Source organism: Dipodomys merriami, unplaced genomic scaffold, assembly GCF_024711535.1.
Source record: "Dipodomys merriami isolate MVZ:Mamm:240054 unplaced genomic scaffold, mDipMer1.0.p SCAF_52, whole genome shotgun sequence".
Taxonomy (NCBI): Eukaryota; Metazoa; Chordata; class Mammalia; order Rodentia; family Heteromyidae; genus Dipodomys; species Dipodomys merriami.
Genome location: NW_027206091.1, coordinates 5,062,665 through 5,084,369, shown reverse-complemented (window position 1 = coordinate 5,084,369; position 21,705 = coordinate 5,062,665). Strand labels below are relative to the sequence as shown.

Genomic DNA, 21,705 nt, shown 5'->3' with positions numbered 1-21,705 from the left:
ACATAGGTATGTGTGTGCACGCACACACACATTTTGAATTAATTTAATTCCCCCACCACAGAAAGCTGAGTAAAGTTCAAAGAACACTGAAAGGCTCTTGAACTCTTTCCCAGATTAGCCAACTATTAACTCTTTTTTTTTTTTTGGTCATGGGGCTTGAACTCTGGGCCTGGGTGCTGTCCCTCAGCTCTTCAGCTCAAGGCCAGCGCTCTACCATCTGAGCCACAGCACCACTTCGAGTTTTCTGGTGGTTAATTGGAGATAAGAGTCTCATGGACTTTCCTGCCTGGACTGGCTTTGATCCTCAGATCTCAGCCTCCTGAGTAGCTAGGATGACAGGCGTGAGCCACTGGCACCTGGCTAACTTTTTTTCCCCCATGTTTATTTTATTTTAAATTTTAATCACTGTCTCTATTTCAGGATGTCTTTATACAAGGAAACAGGATTAAACTAGGAGCTGGGTTTTCTTGTCTCCTCCCGGTGCCCATCCTCTTTGAAGAGACTTTCTACAATGAAAAAGAAGAAAGTTTCAGCATCCTGTGTATAGCCCATCCTTTGGAGAAGAGGGGAGGCCCAGGTACTTTGGGGAGAGCATGCATGTTGAGCTTCATGTTGAAAGGTTAAAACACACACATGCACACATGTTGAAAGATGACACAAAGCCAAGCACTGGTAGCTCATGCCTATAATCCCAGCTACTCAGGTTGAAATCTGAGGATCAAGGTTCATGGCCAGCCTGAGCAGAAAAATGTGTGAGACTCTTATCTCCAATTAACCACCAGAAAACTGGAAGTGGTGCTGTAACTCAAAGTGGTAGAGCATTAGCCTTGAGGAGCTCAAGGACAGCACCCAGGCCCTGAGGTTCAAGCTCTATGATACACACACACACTCTCTCTCTCTCTCTCTCTCTCTCTCTCTCTTCAAGGACAGTGCTCAGGCCCTGATTTCAAGCTCCAGGACTCTTTCACACACATAAAGCATAGCATAGCATTGTAAAATCCTTTAGGAACTGCTCATGATAATCCCTTCTAGGCCTTAAAGTCATGTCTTGCTAAAGAGAAGTGGACTGGGGGTATGGTGCATGAATGGTTGCCTTGGTTGGGTGTTAGACAATTCCATGTCAGCTTCACCATGTCTGGGATAAATCTGGTGTGAATGTCCATCCCTGAGCTGTATAGAACTTTAGCATTGACTTTCTCTTTGGGACTCTTAGTGTGTGTGTGTGTGTGTGTGCATGTGCACACACGTGTGCAACAGTCATGGGGCTTGAACTCAGGGCCTGGGCACTGTCCCTGAGCTCTTTTGCTCAAGGCTAGTGCTCTACCACTTTGAGTTACAGATTTTCTGGTGATTCATTGGAGATACGACTCTCATGAACTTTGCTGCCTGGGCTGGCTTTGAACTACGATTCTCAGATCTCAGCCTGAGTAGCTAGGATGACAGGCGTGAGCAACGGTGCCCGGCTATTTCTTCTTTTTGTTTAGAAGAGCCTTCAGTGCCTTCGGATCCATTTTTCCTGAAAACCATTGAAGATGTGAGAGAATTTTTGGGAAGACACTCTGAGAGGTTTGACAAGAACATCGCCTGCTTCCACCGGACATCCCGGGAATGTGACAGAAAGAGCCTTCGTCACCTCATAGTCAGTGGCCCTGTCTTTCTATCTCTGCCTGGTGGCTCTGTCTGAGCCAGCTCAGAGCCCAGATGTCCTTCTTCCCCTTTCCCAGCTATGCCCTCTCCTGCCCCTGGTGAGGTGTTTAAATGAGTCTAAGTATAAAAGTGGCATTTGCAACTACCACAACTTGAGAATCCTGGAGAAGTGGAAATATGAGTGTTGTTAAAATTAATTTTCTTTTGTCTCAATTCTAGGGCTTGAATTCAGAGCTTGTGAGCTGACCCTGAGCTTTTTTGCTCAAGGCTAGCTCTCTCCTGCTTGAATCACAACTCCATTTCTGGCTTTTTGATGATTCATTGGAAATAAAGAGTCTCACACACTTTCCTACTTGGGCTGGCTTTGAGCTGTGATTCTCAGATGTCAGTCTCCTGAGTAGCTGGGATTACAGGTATGAGCCACCGGCACCAAGAGAATGTTATTATCATCTAAGTTACCATAAGGCAGGATTTTTTTTTCCCTACTTCTAATGCATGGACACTTAAAGGTGTTGACAATTGATTTTAAAAAATTGTTTGAAGCCAAGTGCAGGTGGCTTATGCCTGTATAGCTACTCAGGAGGCTAGGATCTGAGGATCACAGTTCAAAACCAGCCCTAGGCAGACAAGTTTGTGAGACATTATCTCCAGTCACCCAGCAAAAAGCTACAAGTGGAGATGTGGTTCAAATGGTAGAATGCCCACCTTGAAAGAAAAAAGTGAAGCAAGCCAGGGGCTGGTGGCACCCACATGTTATCCTAACTGTTCAGGAAGCTGAGATCTGAGGATCACAGTTCAAAGCCAGGCTGGGTAGGAAAGTCCATATCTCCAATAACTTACCAAAAAAGCCAGAAGTAGAGTTGTGGCTCAAGTGGTAGAGTGCTAGCTTTGAGCACAAAAGCTCAGGGATAGCACCCAGGCTCTGAATTCAAGCCCCAATCACACACACACACACACACACACACACACACACACACACACACACACACACACACACACACACACACACACACACACACACACACACACACACACACACACACACACACACACACACACACACACACACACACACACACACACACACACACACACACACACACACACACACACACGAAGCTTGCATTGCTCCTTCAGGCTTGTCACCCAGAAGATAGAGCTGTTGAGGATTTTCTTATCTCAGTATGTTATGTGTCCTGTAGTCAGCCTTCTGTGTTGCAGTTTCCAGTTCTAAGAAGATCTCTCTCTCTCTCTCTTTGTCTCTCACACACACACACACGCACATGTGTTCACAGGACTCAGTGAATGCACTCTACACCAAATGCCTCCAGCAGCTTCTGAGAGACTCTCATTTGGTAAGTGGCAGGACTTTCAAACGCTAGACCTGTCATTGGCCCACATGTAGATTATGGCTCTCTAGCTGCACTTCTTTTGCTTTCTAGAAGGTTCTTGCGAAGCAAGAAGCTCAAATGAATCTGATGAAGCAGGCAGTAGAGGTGAGAAGGGGTAGAGTGGGTGGGGAAGTGGGGGGAAGTGGGGGGGAGAGGGGAAGTGGGGAGGCATTCTCCGTTGCTGAGTCAGTCCCTTGTTTTCCCAGATGTATGTACATCATGCTACCTATGATCGCATCTTTAAATCCGTGGGGACCATGGAAGCAAGTGAGGTAGGTTGCAAATCCGCCCCCCTTGCAGGGTGGAAACTCCGCCCTCTTCTTTTTAAGAAATCTAACCTCACACCAGTGGCTCACAGCTGTCATCCTAGCTGCTCAGGAGGCTGAGATCTGAGGGTCCTGGTTCGAAGCCAGCCAAGGCAGGAAAGTTGTTGGTCATGGGGCTTGAACTCTGGGGTCTGGTCACTGTCCCTCAGTTCTTCAGCTCAAGGTGAGCACTCTACTACTTGAGCCATAATGCCATTTCTGGTTTTCTGATGATTAATTGGAGATAAGAGTCTCATAGACTTTCCTGCCCAGACTGGCTTTGAACCTTGATCCTCAGATCTTAGCCTCCTGGGTAGCTAGGATTACAGGCATGAGCCACCGGCGCCCGGCTGCTAAGAAACTCTTATTTCCAACGAACACCTAAAAACCAGAAGTGGAGCTGTGGTTCAAAGTGGTAGAGCGCTAGTTTTGAGCAAAATAGCTCACAGTGCCCAGGCCCTGTGTTGAAGCCCCATGACCAAAATTTTAAAAAATCTAGCCAGGTTCCTGTGGCTCATACCTGTAATCCTAGCTACTTAGGAGGCTGACCTCTGAGGATTGCAGATCAAAGTCAGCCTGGACGGGAAAGTCCATAAGCCTTTTTTTTTGGCCAGTCCTGAGGGTTGAACTCTGGGCCTGGGCACTATCCCTAAGCTTTATTTGCTCAATGCAAGGATTCTACCACTTGAGCCACAGCACCACTGCTGGGCTTTTTCTGTAATTAATAGGAGGTAAGAGTTTCTTGGACTTTCCTGCCTGGACTGGCTTTGAACTGTGATCCTCAGATCTCAGCCTTCTGAGATTATAGGCATGAGCCACTGGCACCCAGCTCCCTGAGACTCTTATCTCTAATGAACTACCAAAAACTTGGGAGTGGAGCCATGGCTCAAGTAGTAGAGCTCTAGCCTTGAGCACAAAATGAGCTTAGGGACAGAGCCCAAGCCCTGAGTTCAAGCCCCAGGACCAGCACCAAAATATAAAAGAAATCTGAAGCTTCCTTTTAAAATCTGTCATTAGGATGCTGCCTTTAACAAAATCACAAGAAGCCTTCAAGATCTTCAGCAGAAAGATCTTGGTGTAAAACCTGAGTTCAGGTAAGTGCCTACATCAGGTCAGGATCCCTAGACATGGGGTATAGTCTTTCCCCACAAGTGAGTCTCTCAGTGGCATTGGCCAGCCTGAGTTGATGTGGTCACCATTAATGACCTGCAGGACCTCTCACTCCTCAGCGGAAGGGAATCCTGCCATAGAGGAACCTAATTCTGAGTTAATTAATTTTTATCACTCATGGGGCTTGAACTCAGGGCCTGGGCTCTATCCCTGAGCTCTTTTGCTCAAGGCTGGTGCTCTACCACTTTGAGTCACTTCTGATTTTCTAGTGGTTTATTGGAGATAATAATCTCACCGACTTTCCTGCCTGGGCTGGCTTTGAACTGAGATCTTTAGATCTCAGCCTCCTGAGTAGATAGGATTCAGGTATTAGTTGATTCGGCCTGAGTTAATTTATATTTCATTAGAATGCAGAAATGAAGTTGCTCGGTGACATGTCACCCTAGTTATTTGGGAGGCTAAAAGCTGAGGATCTCAGTTGGAAACTAGCTCAAAAGGCTGGAAGTAGAGCTGTGGCTCAAGTAGTAGAATAATAGCCTTGTGAGAAAAAGTTCAGGGACATTGCTTAGGCCCTGAGTTTAAGTCCCAGGACACACACACACACACACACACACACACACACACACACACACACACACACTCTCTCTCTCTCTCTCTCTCTCCCTCTCTCTCTCTCTCCCTCTCTCTCTCCTCTCTCTCTCTCTCTCCTCTCTCTCTCTTTCTCTCTCTCTCTCTCTCTCCCTCCCTCTCTCTCTCTCTCTCCCTCTTTCTCTCTCTCTCAGACAATATCAAGCTCCTTCCTCTTATAGGCTAGTAATCCCTAGGGCTGAGATTTTTCTATTTCCAAAGTTTTGGTGCAACAGGATTCATCTGTTTGTTAGGCTGCTCCCCTAATTCTGTTTATACTTGATGATTTTTTTTATGTACCAGACTTGGGCTCACAATCTTGCTTAGCTTTTTTGCTGAAGGTTGTCACTCTACCACTTGAGCCACCCAGGAAGCCTGAATGAAATGGATTGATTAATTAGTTTTTGGTGCTAGCACTGGCTGGGGCTTGAACTCAGGGCCTGAGCTTTTTTTTTTTTTTTTTTGCCCAAGGTTAGTGCTTTACCACTTGAGCCACAGCTCCACTTCTGCCTTTTTGGTGGTTCATTGGAAATAAGATTCTTCTGGTCTTTCTTGGCCTGGTTTGGTTTTGAATCATGATCCTCAGATCTCAGGTTCCCAAGTAGCTGTGATTATAGACGTGAACCACTACACCTGTCCTGAGTAGGATTTAAATCCTGTTCTGTTTGGCCTCTGACCCAAAGTCACTTCTCAGTCATTACCAAGGGCTGGAAGTGATGGATAATATGAGCTCCGTTCTTGGGACCAGAAGTGGCTCTCTTGCAGTCATCTGCAGTTGTCCTTCCCAATGATTTCACAGCTTCAACATCCCTCGTGCGAAGAGAGAGCTGGCCCAGCTGAACAAATGCACCTCCCCACAGCAGAAGCTGCTCTGCCTGAGGAAGGTGATACAGCTCATCACCCAGTCTCCCAGCCACAGAGGTGCATGCCTGGGGAAGGGGCCGGCAGGGTGGGGAGGGGGAGCGCCCACACCCCTACCTGATGGCATGCTGCCCTACGCGTCTTGGAGGGCTAGACTAGGGTCAATCTGTGGAAATACAGACCAAGAAGCAGCAGTGTTCACCTGTTTGCTTGAAAAACAATTTTGGGTGTGTGTGTGCCAAACCTGAATTTGAACTCAGGGCCTCACAGTCTTGCTTAGCTAGTTTACTTAAGGCTGGTAGGCTACCACATGAGCCAAACCTCCAATTCCAGTTTTTTGACTGTTTGAATGGAGATAAGAGTCTCATGGATTTTCCTGCCCAGGCTGGTTTTGAACCATAATCCTCACATATCAGCCTCTTGATTATAGGTCTGAGCCAACAATACCTAGCAGTGCTATGTGTTTTGTGTGTGTGTGTATATGTGTGTGCATGCGTGTGCCAGGCTTAAGACTTGAACTCAGGGCCTGTCACTAACCCTAAGCTGCTGCTTCTTTGTATGTTTGTGGGTTTTTGGTTTTGTTTTTGCTCAAGGCTAGTGAGTCCCCTACTGCTTGAGCTGCATCTCCACTTCTGGCTGTTTGGCTGTTTTAGTGAAGACAAGAGTCTCACAGACTTTCTTGCCCAAGCTGGCTGTGACTGGGATCCTCAGATCTCAGCCTTTTGAGGAGTTAGGATTAAAAGCGTGAGCTACCAAGCCCAGCTAGTGCTGTGTATTTTATCCCTTTGAATCTGACAGGTGATTTAGACACCTGAAAGGAAACTGTGATGAAGTCCCTCTCTGGAGCCTGGTTTTGTGGCCACTCATAAAGATTCTCCTGTTTCAGGCACGTGCTGGCTTTGAACTGTGTTTTCTCCCCTTGTAGTTAACTTGGAGACCATGTGTGCCGATGATCTTCTATCAGTTCTGTTGTATTTGCTTGTGAAGACAGAAATCCCTAATTGGTAACTCTTTCTTTTTTGCTGCAATATTTTTTATTTTTTGTGCATGTGTATGTGCCAGTCCTGGGGCTTGAACTCAGGGTCTGGGTTCTGTCCCTGACCTTCTCTTTGCTTGTAACTAGTGCTCTATCACTTGAGCCATAAATAGCTTCACTTCTGGCTTTTTGGTGGTTCATGGTGGTTCCTGCCCAGGATGGATTTGAACTATGATCTTCTAGATCTTAGCTTCCTGAGTAGCTAGAATCCCAGATGCAAGCCATAGGCCCTAGCTGCATCATGTTTTGAGGCAGTAAAACTGCTTGCTTGTTTTTTGTCAGGATGGCAAATTTGAGTTATATGAAAAGCTTCCGATTCTGCAGCTCAGCGAAAGATGAATTGGGATACTGCCTGACCTCCATTGAGGCTGCAATCCAGTATATCCGCCAAGGGAGCCTGTCTGCAAAGCCACCTGTAAGCTCTCCCCCCCACCCCACCTGTGCTTTGGGGGTGTCCTAGCATCATTAGTGGGGCTCTGGGGTTGGCTATAGGTAAGAGCATTCTTACATTCATACTACATTCATACATCATTCCCTTCCTTTGCCCCAAGAAAGAGATCTCAGAACCTGGGTACTGTCCCTGAGCTTTTTCACTCAAGGCTGGTACGCTACAACTTGAGCCACAGCTGCACTTCTGTTTGCCGGCTCATTGAAGATAAGAGTCCCACGGAAGCCCGGCGCTGGTGGCTCATACCTGTCATCCTAGCTACTCAGGAGGCTGAGATCTGAGGATCACGGTTCAAAGCCAGCCCAGGCAGGAAAGTCCATGAGACAAGAAAACCGGAATTGCCTCTGTGGCTTAAGTGGTAGCATGCTTACCTTGAGCTGAAGATCTCAGCCTCCTGAGTAACTAGGATGACAGGTGTGAGCCACCAGTGCCCAGCCAGGAATTTGAAGTGTCTTCCTAGACTTTGGTCTCTATGTGATACCTGATTTTGTAATTTTAATTTTAATTTTTTTGTCAGTTGTGGGGCTTGAACTCAGGGCCTGGGTACTGTCCCTTAGCGTTTTCCATTCAAGGCTGGCGCTCTACCACATGAGCCACAGTTCCACCTCTGGTGCCTGATCTTTTCACAAGTCTGTTCCATGTCTTCCCACTGATCACTGGTGTGCAGAATCCAGCCTATCAGATGGCTTCCTGACTATAGCAGAACCCCTGGTTGACACAACATAGGGAGGGCCTTGTAGGCACTAGTGTAGACCAGGACAGAGGTGTGCAGAGGGCCTGCAGGGTCCAGATGTCCATCTGGAGGCTGATGGCATGGGGATGGGACATTCCACATTTGGAAGTGACACATTCCACATCCATGAAGCCACTGCCCTGAGATTGATTGGTCCCTGGAGGCAGCAGCTCTCTATGGCCCCACCCCCACCCACCCAAGGAGAATCTGCTGTGTTCCCTCAGTGTGTGGACCAGGGTGGTGAGAGGGCCCTGCTGGTCCTGTCCTGCCCTGAGCTACATGACTGGGGTTTTACCTGGGCCTGGACAGCGGTACAGATAGCTTAGTTGGCCTGTGATCACAGGTTGTTTGTTTCCTGTAGGAGTCTGAAGGATTGGGGGACAGACTGTTCCTTAAGCAGAAAATGAACTTCCTGTCACAGATGGCTTCCACTCCTACTGACTGCCTGTTTAAGGTAAGGTCCTGGGGCTTTTTCTTTTCTTTTTTTTTTTTGGTCCGGTCGTGGGGCCTGAACTCTGTGCCTGTCCCTCAGCTCTTCAGCTCAAGGCTAGTACTCTACCACTTGAACCACAGCGCCACTTCTGGCTTTTTTCTTTTTGCTTATGTGGTGCTGAGGAATCGAACCCAGGGCCTCATGCATGCAAGGCAAGCGCTCTACCACTGAGCCACCTTCCCAGCCCCCAGGGCTTTTTCATGGGCAAATGGCCCAGCTTTCAGTGTCCAAAAAAAAAAAAAAGCCAGGCATCAGTGGCTCATGCCTGTATCCAAACGACCAAGGAGTCTGAGACCTGAGGATCTTGGTTCCAAGCCAGCTCGGGCAGGAAAATCCATGTAATGCTTATCTCCAGTGAACCAGCAAAAAAGCTGGAAGTGGAACCTTGAGCAAAACTCAGGGACAGCTCCCAGATCCTGAATTCAAGCCCCAGGACTGGCACACATAAAAAAAAAAAAAAAAAAAAACAATCCAGAAAGTGAAGCTAAAAATCTGGGAAGTGTAGCTGGGCGCCAGTGGCTCATACCTGTAATCCTAGCTATTCAGGAGACTGAGATCTGAGGATTGCGGTTCAAAGCCAGCCCGGGCAGGAAAGTCCATGAGACTCTTATCTCCAATAAACCACTAGAAAACCAGAACTGGCAGTGTGGCTCAAATGGTAGAGCACTTGCCTTGAGTGAAGAGCTGAGGGATAGCGCCCAAGCCCAGAGTTGAAGCCCCACAACTGACAAAAAAAAACCCTGGAAAGTGGAGCTGTGGCTCACATGGTAGAGCACCAGCCTTAAGTGAAAAAAACGAAGGGATGGCACCCAGGCCCCACTGCCAGTGTGTGCAAGCATGCACATGCACACTAAGTCTGCAAATGGTTGGTGGTTTTGGAGAAGAATGACAGCATTTGGGATGTGGCTTTTCAGCACATTGCATCCGGTAACCAGAAGGAAGTGGAAAAGCTTCTGAGCCAACAGGACTATGACAGGGATGTCATCCAGAAAATGTGCCACCCGCTGTGTTTCTGTGATGACTGCGAGAAACTTGTGTCTGGGTAAGAGGGTGTTGGGAGCTGGGCACCGTGCCCCATGCCTGTAATCCCAGCTACTCAAGGAGCCTGAGATCTGTGCATCCAAGCTTGGGCAGGAATGTCCAGGAGACTTCTCTCTAATTAACCAGCCAAAAAACCAGAAGTGGAGCTGTGGTTCAAGTGGTAGAGCTCCAGCCTTGAGCAGAAAAAGTTCAGGTACAGCATTCAGGCCCTGCGTTCAAGCCCCAGGACTGGCACCAAAAAGAACAGAGGAGAAAGAGATCACACAAGGGGGTTTGGTGGAACTTTCCATTGGTGTTCCATGCCCTGGGGATGGAGGCTTTATTCTTTATTCTTACCGCCTCTTGCCCGCCTCCACCAGCACCTGCAATCGGCTGTGTCTGTCCGTTCAGGGAATCAGGCTACTGTAGGGCTTGCCCAGCCTGGGGAAACCGGCTTCAGGGTGGGACGTTTCAAGGTTCTCCCCGTCACGAGTGTGGCATCGAATGTTTGGTTCATGTTATGGTCCCTGACCCCAGCTAGTCTGTCATGGCCGAGGGAGAGCCTCGCCCTATCTCCCCTAGGGTTCATTGCTGTGTCTTCTGTCTCTGATTACAGCAGGATGAACGATCCCTCAGTTGTCACTCCATTCTCCAGAGATGACAGTGGCTACACGCCTCTCCACATGGCTGCTCTGTGCGGTAGGTGGCTGTGGCTGGTTCCCGTGGGTTCTGGAACCCTGGGACCCCAGGGAAGCCCAGCTGACAGCGATGCAGCAGGTGCTGTGTCCTGGGTCCACTCGTTGGGCCGGGAAAGGGCAGAGTAGCAAATGGCCCCAGGCCTTGCTGGCTACTGCACCCCCTCCTGGCCCGGAGGACTCTGTGCATGGTTCTCCCTACGTGGAGCCTGCACCTCATGAGCTGGAGTCTCAGCTCATTGAGAATGATAAGTTGGTTGTGGCAGCTCTCCTTTAGAAAATCTTTTGGAGTCAGGGGCCATAATGGTGTTTACTTGTAATCCCAGCTATTTGGGATCCTGAGGCAGGAAGGAGACAAGTTCAAGGTCAGCTTGGGCAGCGTAGCAAAACTGCATCAATAAATGAATTTTTTAGTGTGTGTGTGTGTGTGTGTGTGTGTGTGTGTGTGTGTGTGTGTGTGTGTGTGTGTGTGTGTGTGTGTGTGTGTGTCTGTGTGTGTCTGTGTCTGTGTGTGTGTCTGTGTGTCTGTGTGTGTCTGTGTGTATACATGTTGATCCTGGGGTTTGAACTCAGGGCCTGGGTGCTGTCCCTGAGCTTTTGTGCTCAAGGCTGGCACTTTACCATTTGTGCTCCATTTCTGGCTCTTTGTTGATTAATTGGAGATAAGAGTCTCATGGACTTTCTTGATCCTGGCTGCCTTAGAACCACGATCCTCAGATCTGAGGATGACAGGCATGAGCCACCAGTGCCCAGCTAGACTTTTAAGGGAGAAAAGTACAAGGTTGGGATGTAGCACAGTGGCAGGCCCCTTACCCAGCACATGTGACCAACAGAACAAAACATCCCAACACTGCCTGCGTAGCAGGGGTTTCAACTGTGAACCACTGGCGCCTTTCTTAGCTCTGGCTCTTACCTAGCAGTTGTCATGCCTGGCCCAAGAGGGGGAGCATGTGTGTGGGTTTGTTTTCTCCGGGCAGCCCCTCTCTTCCCTTCCCCAGCCTGATATCCCTCTGTTATACAGGACAGGCGTCACTCGTTGACCTGCTGGTGTCCAAGGGCGCGGCAGTGAATGCCACAGACTACCACGGTGCTACCCCGCTGCACCTGGCATGTCAGAAGGGCTATCAAAGCGTGACGGTGAGTGGCAGGGGTGGCACAGTGCCCACAGGAGCTCAGATCTGCAAGGCAGATGGTCCGGCAGTGTATCCTGTGCTGCCTGCTCCCAGAGCCACACTTCTCTGAGCCACACAGGCCTTGTCCTCGCAGGGCAGTGGGGAGCCTGCCTGGCCTCGCTGGACCACAGCCCTGGGCTGACTGGGGAAACGTCTGATCATCTGGCAGAGGGAAGGACAGGGCTCTAGATGCTTGCCTTCCATGTCTCCAAACTCTGGTGGAAGGGTGAGGGGGGGCATAATTTTAATAATAGCACAGGCTGAGCAATGCTATCTGCCAAACACTTGGGGGGGCGGAGGATGTTTTGGATTTCAGATCCTTTGGAAATTTTGGGATTTACATGTGCATAATGATTTCTGTTGGGGATAGGATCCAATTCCAAACCCAAAATTCACTTATGTTTCTGATACATAGAAGGTAGCTTTATATAATACTAATAATAGTAATAAAATATATATAGTAGGTATCATATAGTAATATAAAATATAAAAATATATAATAGAGAAATGTTTTATAGGTTAACATAATACATAATGTATAAGTATACAACATATATGTTTTTTGTTTTTTTTTTACATATATGTTATAATACAAATTATATGCAGTGTATAATAGAATAGTGCTACATTAATAATTATATAAATCTATAAATATAATGTGTTCATATATAAATTTATAAATATATTTTAATATACTACATACATATATCACTGTTATATAAATGTTATATGCATATGTAACATAATGTGTAAAATAATATAATAATTATTAGGTTTTCCTGTAATGGGGCTTGAGCTCCAGGTCAGGGCTTGTGCCTTTTGCTGGGGTTCAGCTGATGTCTTTTGTCCCCCAAAGCTCCTGTTGCTTCACTACAAGGCCAGTACCGACATCCAGGACAACAACGGCCACACCCCACTCCACCTGGCCTGCACCCACGGCCATGAGGACGTACGTCATTTCCTATCTACTGTCACTCAGCATTTCCTTTGAGAAATGCCAGTCATGGGGCTTGAACTCAGGGCCTGGACTCTGTCCCTTGGATTTTTCACTCAAGTCTTGGTGCTCTACCACTTGAGCCATACCTCCACTACAAGGTTTTTGCTAGTTCATTGGAGCTAAGAGTCTCACGGACTTTCCTACTGGGGCTGGCTTTGAGCCATGGTGCTCAGATCTCAGCCTCCTGAGCACCTGCGATTACAGGTGTGCGCCACCATGCACCCAGCCATTTTGTCCCATTGCTTTGCAGTGTGTGAAGGCGCTGGTATACTATGACGTGCAGTCGTGCCGACTGGACATCAGCAACGAGAAAGGAGACACACCTCTCCACATAGCTGCGCGTTGGGGTTACCAAGGCATCATCGAGACGCTCCTGCAGAATGGGGCTCCCACGGATGTCCAGAACAGAATGAAAGAAACACCACTGCAGTGTGCATTAAACGCAAAGGTAGCCCGCCATGGAACAACTAAAAAACAACCAAAAAATAAACCAGGGTCAGGGTGATAGAGCGGCCTCACTGGGCACACAGCCATAGGGCCAAACAAACAAAAATGAGACGTGGCCTGCCTCCTCTCTGCTTCATTTAGGGCCTCACTATTCCTGGGTTTTTACTTAATGGCTTTCAATATGACTAGCTTTATTTTATTTGTCAGTCGTGGGGCCTGAACTCTGGGCCTGGGTGCTATCCCTTAGCTTTTTAGCTGAAGGCTAGCGCTCAACTACTTGAGCCACAACACCATTTCTGGCTTTTTTTCTGCTTATGTGGTGCTGAGGAATCAAACCGAGGGCCTCAAGCATGCAAGGCAAGCACTCTACCGCTGATCCACCTTCCCAGCCCCTAGCTTTATTTTAATACTTATTCAAATTTTGTATCATCATGGGGACTTCAACTCAGACCCTAGGCTCTTGTCTCTTTTGCTAGCTTAGCTACATTTGACTTTGGCTTTTTGGTAGTTCATTGGAGATAAGAATCAAGTTTTAGCTGGGCGCCAGTGGCTCAAGCCTGTTATCCAAGCTACTCATGAGCCTGAGACCTGAGGATCACAGTTCTAAGCCAACATGGACAGGAAAGTCTATGAGACTTTATCTCTAATGAACCAGCAAAAAGCTGTAAGTGGAGTTGTGGCTCTAGTGGTAGAGCAAGAAAGCCTTGAGCAGGAAAGCTCAGGGACAGCACCCAGGCCCTGAGTTCAAGCCCCAGGATCAGCATACACACATACAAAAAAAGAATCCGAATTTTCTGCCTGAGCTGGCTTTGAACCATGATCCTCAGTGCTCAGTCACCTGAGTAGCTAGGATGACAGGCATCCTACACCAGTGCCCGGAATGATGGAGTCTTTGAGATCTTCTAGGGAAAACGGACTCTGCGTTGGACAGGAAATCCGTGGCAGTGGAGGAGCCAGGTTTTTGTTTTTGTTTTTTTAAATAAGTTTTTTATTGTGAAAATACTGTACAGAGGGGTTACAATCACATGAACAAGGTAATGAGTACATTTCTTATCAAGCATTGTTGCCTCCTCCTTTGTTTCCCCTTCCCATCCCTTCCCTCCCATCTCCACAACTACATCCCCCCACCGACACCCCCATGCCTAACTTGTAAAGTTCGTTTTTCAACATAGCGTCTTATACATCTCATTGCTCATTGTTGCAGTGGGTCAATCTGTATCCCTATTTAAACATTTTGTTTGTTTCCCTTCCCTTCCCCAAATCATACCAGCATCAAATACAGTGAAAACAGGGGTTATGCCATGGGGGAGAGACATACAAAGCAACGCAAAAATCATGTGGTATCTTATAAATACGTTAGAAACAATAGCAAGAAAGAAAAAACCACTTGTGTCTTTATCTTGGGGTTCATTTCGCTTAACATCACCTTATCTGACCTTTTCTGCTTGTCTCAGACATATACTAGTTATTGCAAATAAGGAAAACCATGGGACCTATGTTGCTTTGGGCCTGGCTTACTTCACTTAATTTTTTCCAAGTTTTTCCATTTCCTAACAAATGGGGCAATGTCATTCTTTCTGATGGAGGCATAGAATTCCATTGTGTATATATCACATTTTCTTGATCCATTCATCTACTGAGGGGCATCTGGGTTGGTTCCATATCTTAGCTATGGTAAATAATGCTGGTAGCTTTAGTATGGTCTTGTTGGTGATCATTGGGGTAAATGCCCAAAAGTGGGATTGCTGGGTCATAGGGGAGTTCTATGTGGAGTCTTTTGAGGAACCTCCATACTGCTTTCCAAAGTGGTTGAACAAGTTTACACTCCCACCAACAATGCAGTAAGGTTTCCTTCTGTCCACATCCCCTCCAGCATCTGTTGTTATTAGAATTCCTGATTATAGCCATTCTGACTGGGGTGAGGTGGAATCTCAATGTTGTTTTGATTTGCATTTCTTTTATGGCTAGAGAGGTTGAGCATTTCTTCATTCTTATTGAGGAGCCAGGTTTATCTGCTGTGTACCCCAGTAACTTCCCACTCACTCTGGCTCTTGGTTTTGTTATGAGGGCCTCAGGACGCTGGCTGTGCTGTTTTCTGCAGGGCAGGCAGGCAGCGGGGCCTCTGCTCAATGCTCTCCCTACCTCTTTGTCCTCCAGATTCTGTCTGTAATGCAAGCCCACCAGCTGCCCTCAGACAGGAGGCCCACACTTGGTGAGGTAAGTCCTTCAAGCCAGGCTGCCTGCTGACAGTGGTGTCCTTGGCCTCTTCTTATGGCTTCACAGGTTGTTGAGCCCTTTGTCTCCTTTTTTTCTTTTTTAAATCAGTCATAGCTGGGCACCGGTGGCTCATGCCTGTAATCCTAGCTACTCAAGAGGCTGAGATCTGAGGATCGAGGTTCAAAGCCAACCCTGGGCAGGAAATGTCCATGAGATTCGTATCTCCAATAAACCACTAGAAAATTGGAAGTGGCACTAGAAAATCGGAAGTGGCACTATTGCTCAAGCAGTAGAGTGCTAGCCTTGAGCTGAAGAGCTGAGGGACAGCGCCCAAGCCCAGAGTTCAAGCCCCATGACTGATCAAAAAAAAAAAAAAAATCAGTCGTGGGGCTTGAACTCAGGGCCTGAGCTGTCCCTGAGCTTTTGTGCCAAGGCTAGTGCTCTACCACTTAGAGCCACAGCGCTACTTGTAGTTTTCTGATGGTTCTTTGGAGATAAGAGTCTCAAGGACTTTCCTGCCCAGGCTGTGATGGTCAGATCTCAGCTTTCTGAGTAGCTAGGATGGCACGAGCCACCAGCACCTGGGTTTTTGTTTTTTTGTTTTTTTTTGTCTAAGATTGAGACTCAACCTCTGTACCTGAGGCTTTTACTCATTGGCTAGTACTCTACCAACTTTGGAGCCATGCCTCCAACCCCAGCCCCACGTCTCTTGTTCCTCCTAGGTCCCTTCCCAGTCCCCTCAGCGCTCCATGGACTCCATCAGCCAGGACTCATCCACCTCCAGCTTCTCCTCAGCATTGGTGAGCTCTCGGCAAGAAGAGGCCAAGAAGGACTTCAGAGAGGTGAGTCTCAGGTAGGAGATGGTGAAGAGGATTCTGGGATCCTAGTATCATGGTGGCTGGCTAAAGAGCTGTAGCCTGGCTAGGTGCTAGGAGCTCATGTCTGTAATCACAGCCACTCAGGAGACTGAGATTTGAGGATCACTGGTTCAAAACCAGCCTGGGCCCTCCCCCACGGTATAACCCCTGCTTTCACTGTATTTGATGTTATAATTTGTGGAGGGGAAGGGAAAAAACAAATCGTTTAACTAGGGATACAGGTGGATCCATTGCAACAATGAGACGTACAAGTCGTTATGTGGAAAACAAACTTTACAACTTTGGTGGGGGGGGGAGGAGGGTTGGGTGGAGGGGTGGGGGGAGGATGGGATGGGAAGGGGAAACAAAGGAGGAGGCTACAATGCTTGATAAGAAATGTACTCATTATCTTGCCCATGTAATTGTAACCAGTATTTTCACAAAAAAAAACAAAAAACAGCCTGGGCATGAAAGTTTGTGACACTCTTTTATCTCCAATGAACCACCAACAAGCTGGAAGTGGAGGTGTGGTTCAAGTGGTAAAGTACAAGTGTTGAGTGAAAAAGCCAAATGAGAGCATGAGGTCCGGAGTTCAAGTCCTAGTACTGGCTCCAAACAAAAACAAAAAATAAAATCACCCATCAAAGTGTACAGATAGAGGCTGTTAAGGTTTCAGAAGATTTATGTTACTTCTGGTTTTTTAGTTTATATTAAAATCTTTCCCTGACATTCTTTTTTTCCTTTTATTTAGGTAGAAAAACTATTAAGAGCTGTTGCAGATGGGGATCTAGAAATGGTGAGTTTTTGGACATGTAATGCCTAAAGCTTGCTCTCGGCTCTGGGATGTAAAACATTTACATCCCAGGGTCTTCCCTGCTCAGGCTCAAGTGTTGTGGACTCTGCTTAACTCTATCTAGAGGATACTGTTAATATATTTGGTAAGCCAAATATCATGGATTACTACCTGTGGTTTTCACCAAATGTGGTCAGCATTATAAGCACATTTAAAAAAGCCCAAAGAAGCCAGCTGCCAATGGCTCACACCTGTAATCCTAGCTACACAGGAGGCTGAGATCTGGAGGATCATGGTTTTGAAGCTAGTGTGGGCAGGAAAGTCCATGAGAGTCTTTTTTTCCCAATTAACTACCAAAAAGCAGGAAGTGAAGTTGTGTGGCTCAAGTGATAGATATTACAGGTGTGAGCTACAAGTGCGTGGCTTCTTTCCACTTTGTGTGTGTGTGTCTGCGCATGCCTTCTTCCACTTGAGCAACAGCTCCACTTGTGGCTTCTTTGGGTAGTTTACTGGAAATAAGAGTCTCATGGACTTTACTGCCCTGGTTGGCTTTGTACCACAATCCTCAGATCTTAGCCTCCTGAGTAAATGGGATGACAGGCGTGAGCCACTGGTGCCTGGCCACCTGTTCCTTTTTTGAGAAAGAGAAAGAGTTCGTGTGAGCTGTGATGATGGTAGGTTGGTCCCTATGTTTCCATTGAAAGAACATAGAAAAGCCCGAACATGAGGAACTCCGGAGTTTTCTCTGGGAAGCCGTGTCTTAATGTCTTCAGTGGTTCAACAGTGATGTGGAGGTCAATTTGCAGCAGTTTTGTGTGTACGCATATGTGTGTGCGCATATGTGCGTGTGTGCATGCATGCGTCACTCAGGATAGCCTTTAGTCCCTGTCTTTCCTTACTGCCCACCGCCAGGTGCGCTACCTTCTGGAGTGGACAGAGGAGGACCTGGATGAAGCCGATGATGCTGTTGGTGTGGCAGGTGTGGAATTCTGCCACCCCTTGTGCCAGTGCCCAAAGTGTGCTCCAGCTCAGAAGGTTTGCTCTTGTTCTGTCCTTAGAGGGAGGGGGAGGTATGCCTCACCTCTACCTCTCAGCCAGTGATGACCAAGTGTCGGTGAATAAATGGCCCCCAGTGCTGGTGTCTCCGTAGCAGAGGATGGAAGGCTGCAGACACCGGTGCAGGGTGGGGTTTGGGCTGGCTGCCTGCTGCGTGGCACCGAGTGGGCAGGGTGAGCCCACACAGTTCAAGTAGACTGGAGGAGAGACCCTTGTCGGCCTGGTTCAGCGTCCACAGTGGGTCACACCTGTAATCCCAGCTACTTTGGAGGCAGAATTAGGAGGATTGTGGTTCAAATCTAGTAGCCCGGGAAAAAATGTCGTCATAATTACAGGCCTCACAGGGCATGTCCCGATCAATTGGGTCCTTCCTACGTTTTGTTTTTGTGTTGTTTTTTAATGTGCATGTACTGGGGCTTGAACTCAGGGCCTCACACTCTTGCTTAGCTTTATCTTTTTTCTTTCTTCCTTTTTTTTTTTTTTTTTTTTTTCCAGACCTGAGGTTTGCACTCAGACACTGGGATCTATCCCCGAGCCTCTCTGTGCTCAAAGCTAGCACTCTACTACTTGAGCCCCAGAACCACTTCCCTTTTCTGTTTTTGTGGTGCTGAGGACTCGAACCCAGGGCTTCATGCATGCAAGGCAAGCACTCTACCACTAAGCCACATTCCAGCCCCTAGCTTATTCTACTCAAGACTGATGTAAAGTTTACCATTTGAACCACAACTTAGGGCTTTTTGCTGGTTCATTGGAGATTAGGGTGTCACAGACTTTCCTGCCAAGGCTAGCTTTGAACCACAATCCTCAGATCTGGCCCTTCTGAGTAGGTTTGATTACAGGTAGGAGCAACGGTGCTACCCTTACCTTTTGTGTTGGGAGTGAGATGAGGTGTTTCAGTTTCTTCCTGGGGCTAGCCACAGACTTTGACTATTGAGTTGCCTGTCACTGGGGGTGGGGTGGGGCTCATTTTCAGGAGCTTGTTTTATTAAACACAGAAGTTAAAGCCTGGTGCTGGGGACTGGGAATGTGGCTCAGTGGTAGAGTGCTTGCTTAGCATGCATGAAGCCCTCTGTTCAATTCCTCAGTACCACATAAACAGAAAAAGCTGGACGTGACTCTGTGGCTCAAGTGGCAGAGTGCTAGCCTAGAGCAAAAGCAGCTCAGGGACAGTGCCCAGGCCCTGAGTTCAAGCCCCAGGACTGGCAAAAAAAAAAAAAGCCTAGTTCTGGTGGGTCACACCTATAATCCTAGCTACTTAGGAGGCTTAGATCTGACGATCACAGTTCAAAGCCAGCTTGGGCAGGAAAGTCTGTGGACTCTTATCTCCAATGAACCACCAAAAAAGCTGGAAGTGGAGCTGTGGCTCAGGCGGTACAGCACCAGCCATGAGCAAAAGAGCTCATAGACCGTGTCTAGGCCCTGAGTTCAAGCCTAAGACTGGCACCAGAAAACCAACCAAACAACAAAAAAATCCCAACAAAACACTGAAAAAGAGAAATGAATCTGTTATGCAAGGCTGAAAGAGTAGGGGATCCACCAGGGCAGTGGGATGGAATTCTGGACCCCAGGGCACAAGGCATCCATTTTCAGGTGGGTTTCTGGAACACTTACGACTCTTCTCTCCATCATGTGCCTTTGCTAGAAGCTGGCCAAGGTTCCTGCCAGTGGGCTGGGGGTGAACGTGACCAATCAAGAAGGTGCCTCCCCCCTGCATGTGGCTGCCCTTCATGGCCGGGCCGACCTCGTTCTCCTCCTGTTGAAGCATGGCGCCAGCCCAAGTGCTAGAGACAAGGCGCAAGCCACACCCCTCCACCTGGCCTGCCGGAAGGGCCACTTTGAGGTATGGCTTCTGGCCCCTTCATGGACCGCAGGGGCTGGCTAGACCCTCACCCGGTGACAGTGGACAGAGAAAAGCCAGGGCTTGGCCAGAGGACCGGCTTGCTTCCTTCTCCCACCCTAAGATCCTGAGATGCAGACCCTAGAACACACAACTCTGGTCCCTGGGCATGGAGAGACTCCCTTCCACCCTCTATCAACCTGAGTGGCCCAAAGCCATGAGTTCCAATTTTGAACCCAGTAAGAGCTGGCTCTGGTGGCCAGATATTGGACTTGCCACCACCCTTGGCCTGTGCCAAATGGCGTAAGATTTTCTCAAATGTTTATTATGCAGAGGAGTCCTGGGGGAAGTTTGGATCCATTCAAAGAAAGGCTGAGCCTTTCTTTTTTAGGAATTTTATTTTTCCTTTTTTGTTCCAGTCTTGAGGCTTGAACTCAGGGCCTAGGTTCTATCCATGAGCTTTTGTGCTCCAGGCTGGCATTTTACCACTTGAACCACAGCTCCACTTCTGGGTTTTTCCTGATTGATTGGACATAAGAGTCCTACTTTCCTGCCTGGGCTAGCTTTGAACTACGAGGCTCAGATCCCAGCCTCTTGAGTAACTGGGATTACAGGCGTGAGCTACCAGCATCCAGGTAGAGGATTTTCATGAAAGCTGAAACACTTCTCTGGAGTAGGTGGTGAAATGTCTGCTGGACTCAAATGTGAAACCTGATAAAAAGGACCTGAGCGGGAACACACCCCTGATTTGTGCCTGTGCTGAGGGCCACCATGAAGTTGCAGCACTACTGCTACAGGTAAGGGCATAAGCCACTAGGCCATTTTCCCTGTGTTTGGAGCAGCCCACCCGCCACTCACCTGTTAGGGGCTTGCACCTGCTGCGGTCATGTGAGGATCTGTGTTAGCATGGGCCAGCGCCTCTGTGTCCATGCTGATTCTGGAGGCAGCCTCAGGACGGGGCTGGGCTTTGCTTGAAGGCTCAGGCCCTGCTCACCTAGCAGGATGAGTGGAGTTGTGACCTAACGTGTCCCTCTATGTCACTGCGTCTCTTCCCACAAGGTTATATAAGTTGATGGCAGAAGGTAGAATCAGAAGAAGCAAGGAAAAATCCGATTCATCTGTTAAGGAACCTGCTTGGGTGGACTTTAAAGAAAAAAAGTGTATACTCTGGAGTGTTGAGATTTGAGGATCATGGTTCAAAGCCATCCAGGCAGGAAAAGTCTGTGAGATTCTCAACTTCAATGGACTACCAAAAATGGGAAGTAGAGCTGTGGATCAAATGGCAGAGTGACTAACCTTAATCAAAAAAGCTAAGAGAGGGGCTGGGAAGGTGGCTCAGTGGTAGAGCGCTTGCCTTGCATGCACGAGGCCCTGGGTTCGATTCCTCAGCACCACATAAGCAAAAAGAAAAAAGCCAGAAGTGGCGCTGTGGCTCAAGTGGTAGAGCGCTAGTCTTGAGCTGAAGAGCTGAGGGACAGCGCCTAGGCCCAGAGTTCAGGCCCCAGGACAGGACCAAAAAAAAAAAAAAGCTAAGAGAGGGCTGGGAAGGTGGCTCAGTGGTAGAGTGCTTGCCTTGCATGTATGAGGCCCTGGGTTAGATTCCTCAGCACCACATAAGTGGTAGAGTGCTAGCCTTGAGCTGAAGAGCTGAGGAACAGTGCCCAGGCCCAGAGTTCAGTCCCACAACCCCCCAAAAAAGGAAGAATATGTGTATAGACTAGTGTGTATGTATAGACTAGTGTAGTGGCATGCAGCTGTAATCCCTGCATCTAGGAAGATGAGCCACAGCGCCACTTCTGGCTTTTTTTCTTTTTGCTTATATGGTGCTGAGGAATCGAACCCAGGGCCTCAGGCTTGCAAGGCAAGCACTCTACCACTGAGCCACCTTCCCAGCCCCTGCCTGAGCTTTTTTGACTCCAGGCTAGTGCTCTACCACTTTGAGCCACAGCTCTACTTCTAGTTT

General features: G+C 48.0%; 1 protein-coding gene across 4 annotated transcripts in view; it reads left to right on the top strand.

Annotated features, from left to right (window-relative positions):
- Ankrd27 (ankyrin repeat domain 27) overlaps positions 1 to 21,705 on the top strand; it is a 34,702-nt gene that overhangs the window by 5,700 nt on the left and 7,297 nt on the right. For 2 of the 4 annotated variants that reach the window (XM_069998542.1, XM_069998544.1), the window contains exons 4-24: positions 421 to 577; positions 1,485 to 1,639; positions 2,943 to 3,002; positions 3,090 to 3,143; positions 3,245 to 3,310; positions 4,361 to 4,437; positions 5,880 to 6,001; positions 6,867 to 6,945; positions 7,260 to 7,392; positions 8,520 to 8,612; positions 9,566 to 9,693; positions 10,288 to 10,370; positions 11,388 to 11,503; positions 12,395 to 12,487; positions 12,786 to 12,983; positions 15,140 to 15,199; positions 15,922 to 16,041; positions 16,808 to 16,852; positions 17,762 to 17,884; positions 19,548 to 19,745; positions 20,420 to 20,539. In XM_069998542.1, the coding sequence (XP_069854643.1) occupies positions 421 to 577; positions 1,485 to 1,639; positions 2,943 to 3,002; positions 3,090 to 3,143; positions 3,245 to 3,310; positions 4,361 to 4,437; positions 5,880 to 6,001; positions 6,867 to 6,945; positions 7,260 to 7,392; positions 8,520 to 8,612; positions 9,566 to 9,693; positions 10,288 to 10,370; positions 11,388 to 11,503; positions 12,395 to 12,487; positions 12,786 to 12,983; positions 15,140 to 15,199; positions 15,922 to 16,041; positions 16,808 to 16,852; positions 17,762 to 17,884; positions 19,548 to 19,745; positions 20,420 to 20,539 (2,280 nt within the window). Of the gene's footprint in view, positions 1 to 420; positions 578 to 1,484; positions 1,640 to 1,866; positions 2,061 to 2,942; positions 3,003 to 3,089; positions 3,144 to 3,244; positions 3,311 to 4,360; positions 4,438 to 5,879; positions 6,002 to 6,866; positions 6,946 to 7,259; positions 7,393 to 8,519; positions 8,613 to 9,565; positions 9,694 to 10,287; positions 10,371 to 11,387; positions 11,504 to 12,394; positions 12,488 to 12,785; positions 12,984 to 15,139; positions 15,200 to 15,921; positions 16,042 to 16,807; positions 16,853 to 17,761; positions 17,885 to 19,547; positions 19,746 to 20,419; positions 20,540 to 21,705 lie in introns of those variants that run through there. The other 2 variants (XM_069998543.1, XM_069998545.1) reach the window with 2 other exon arrangements.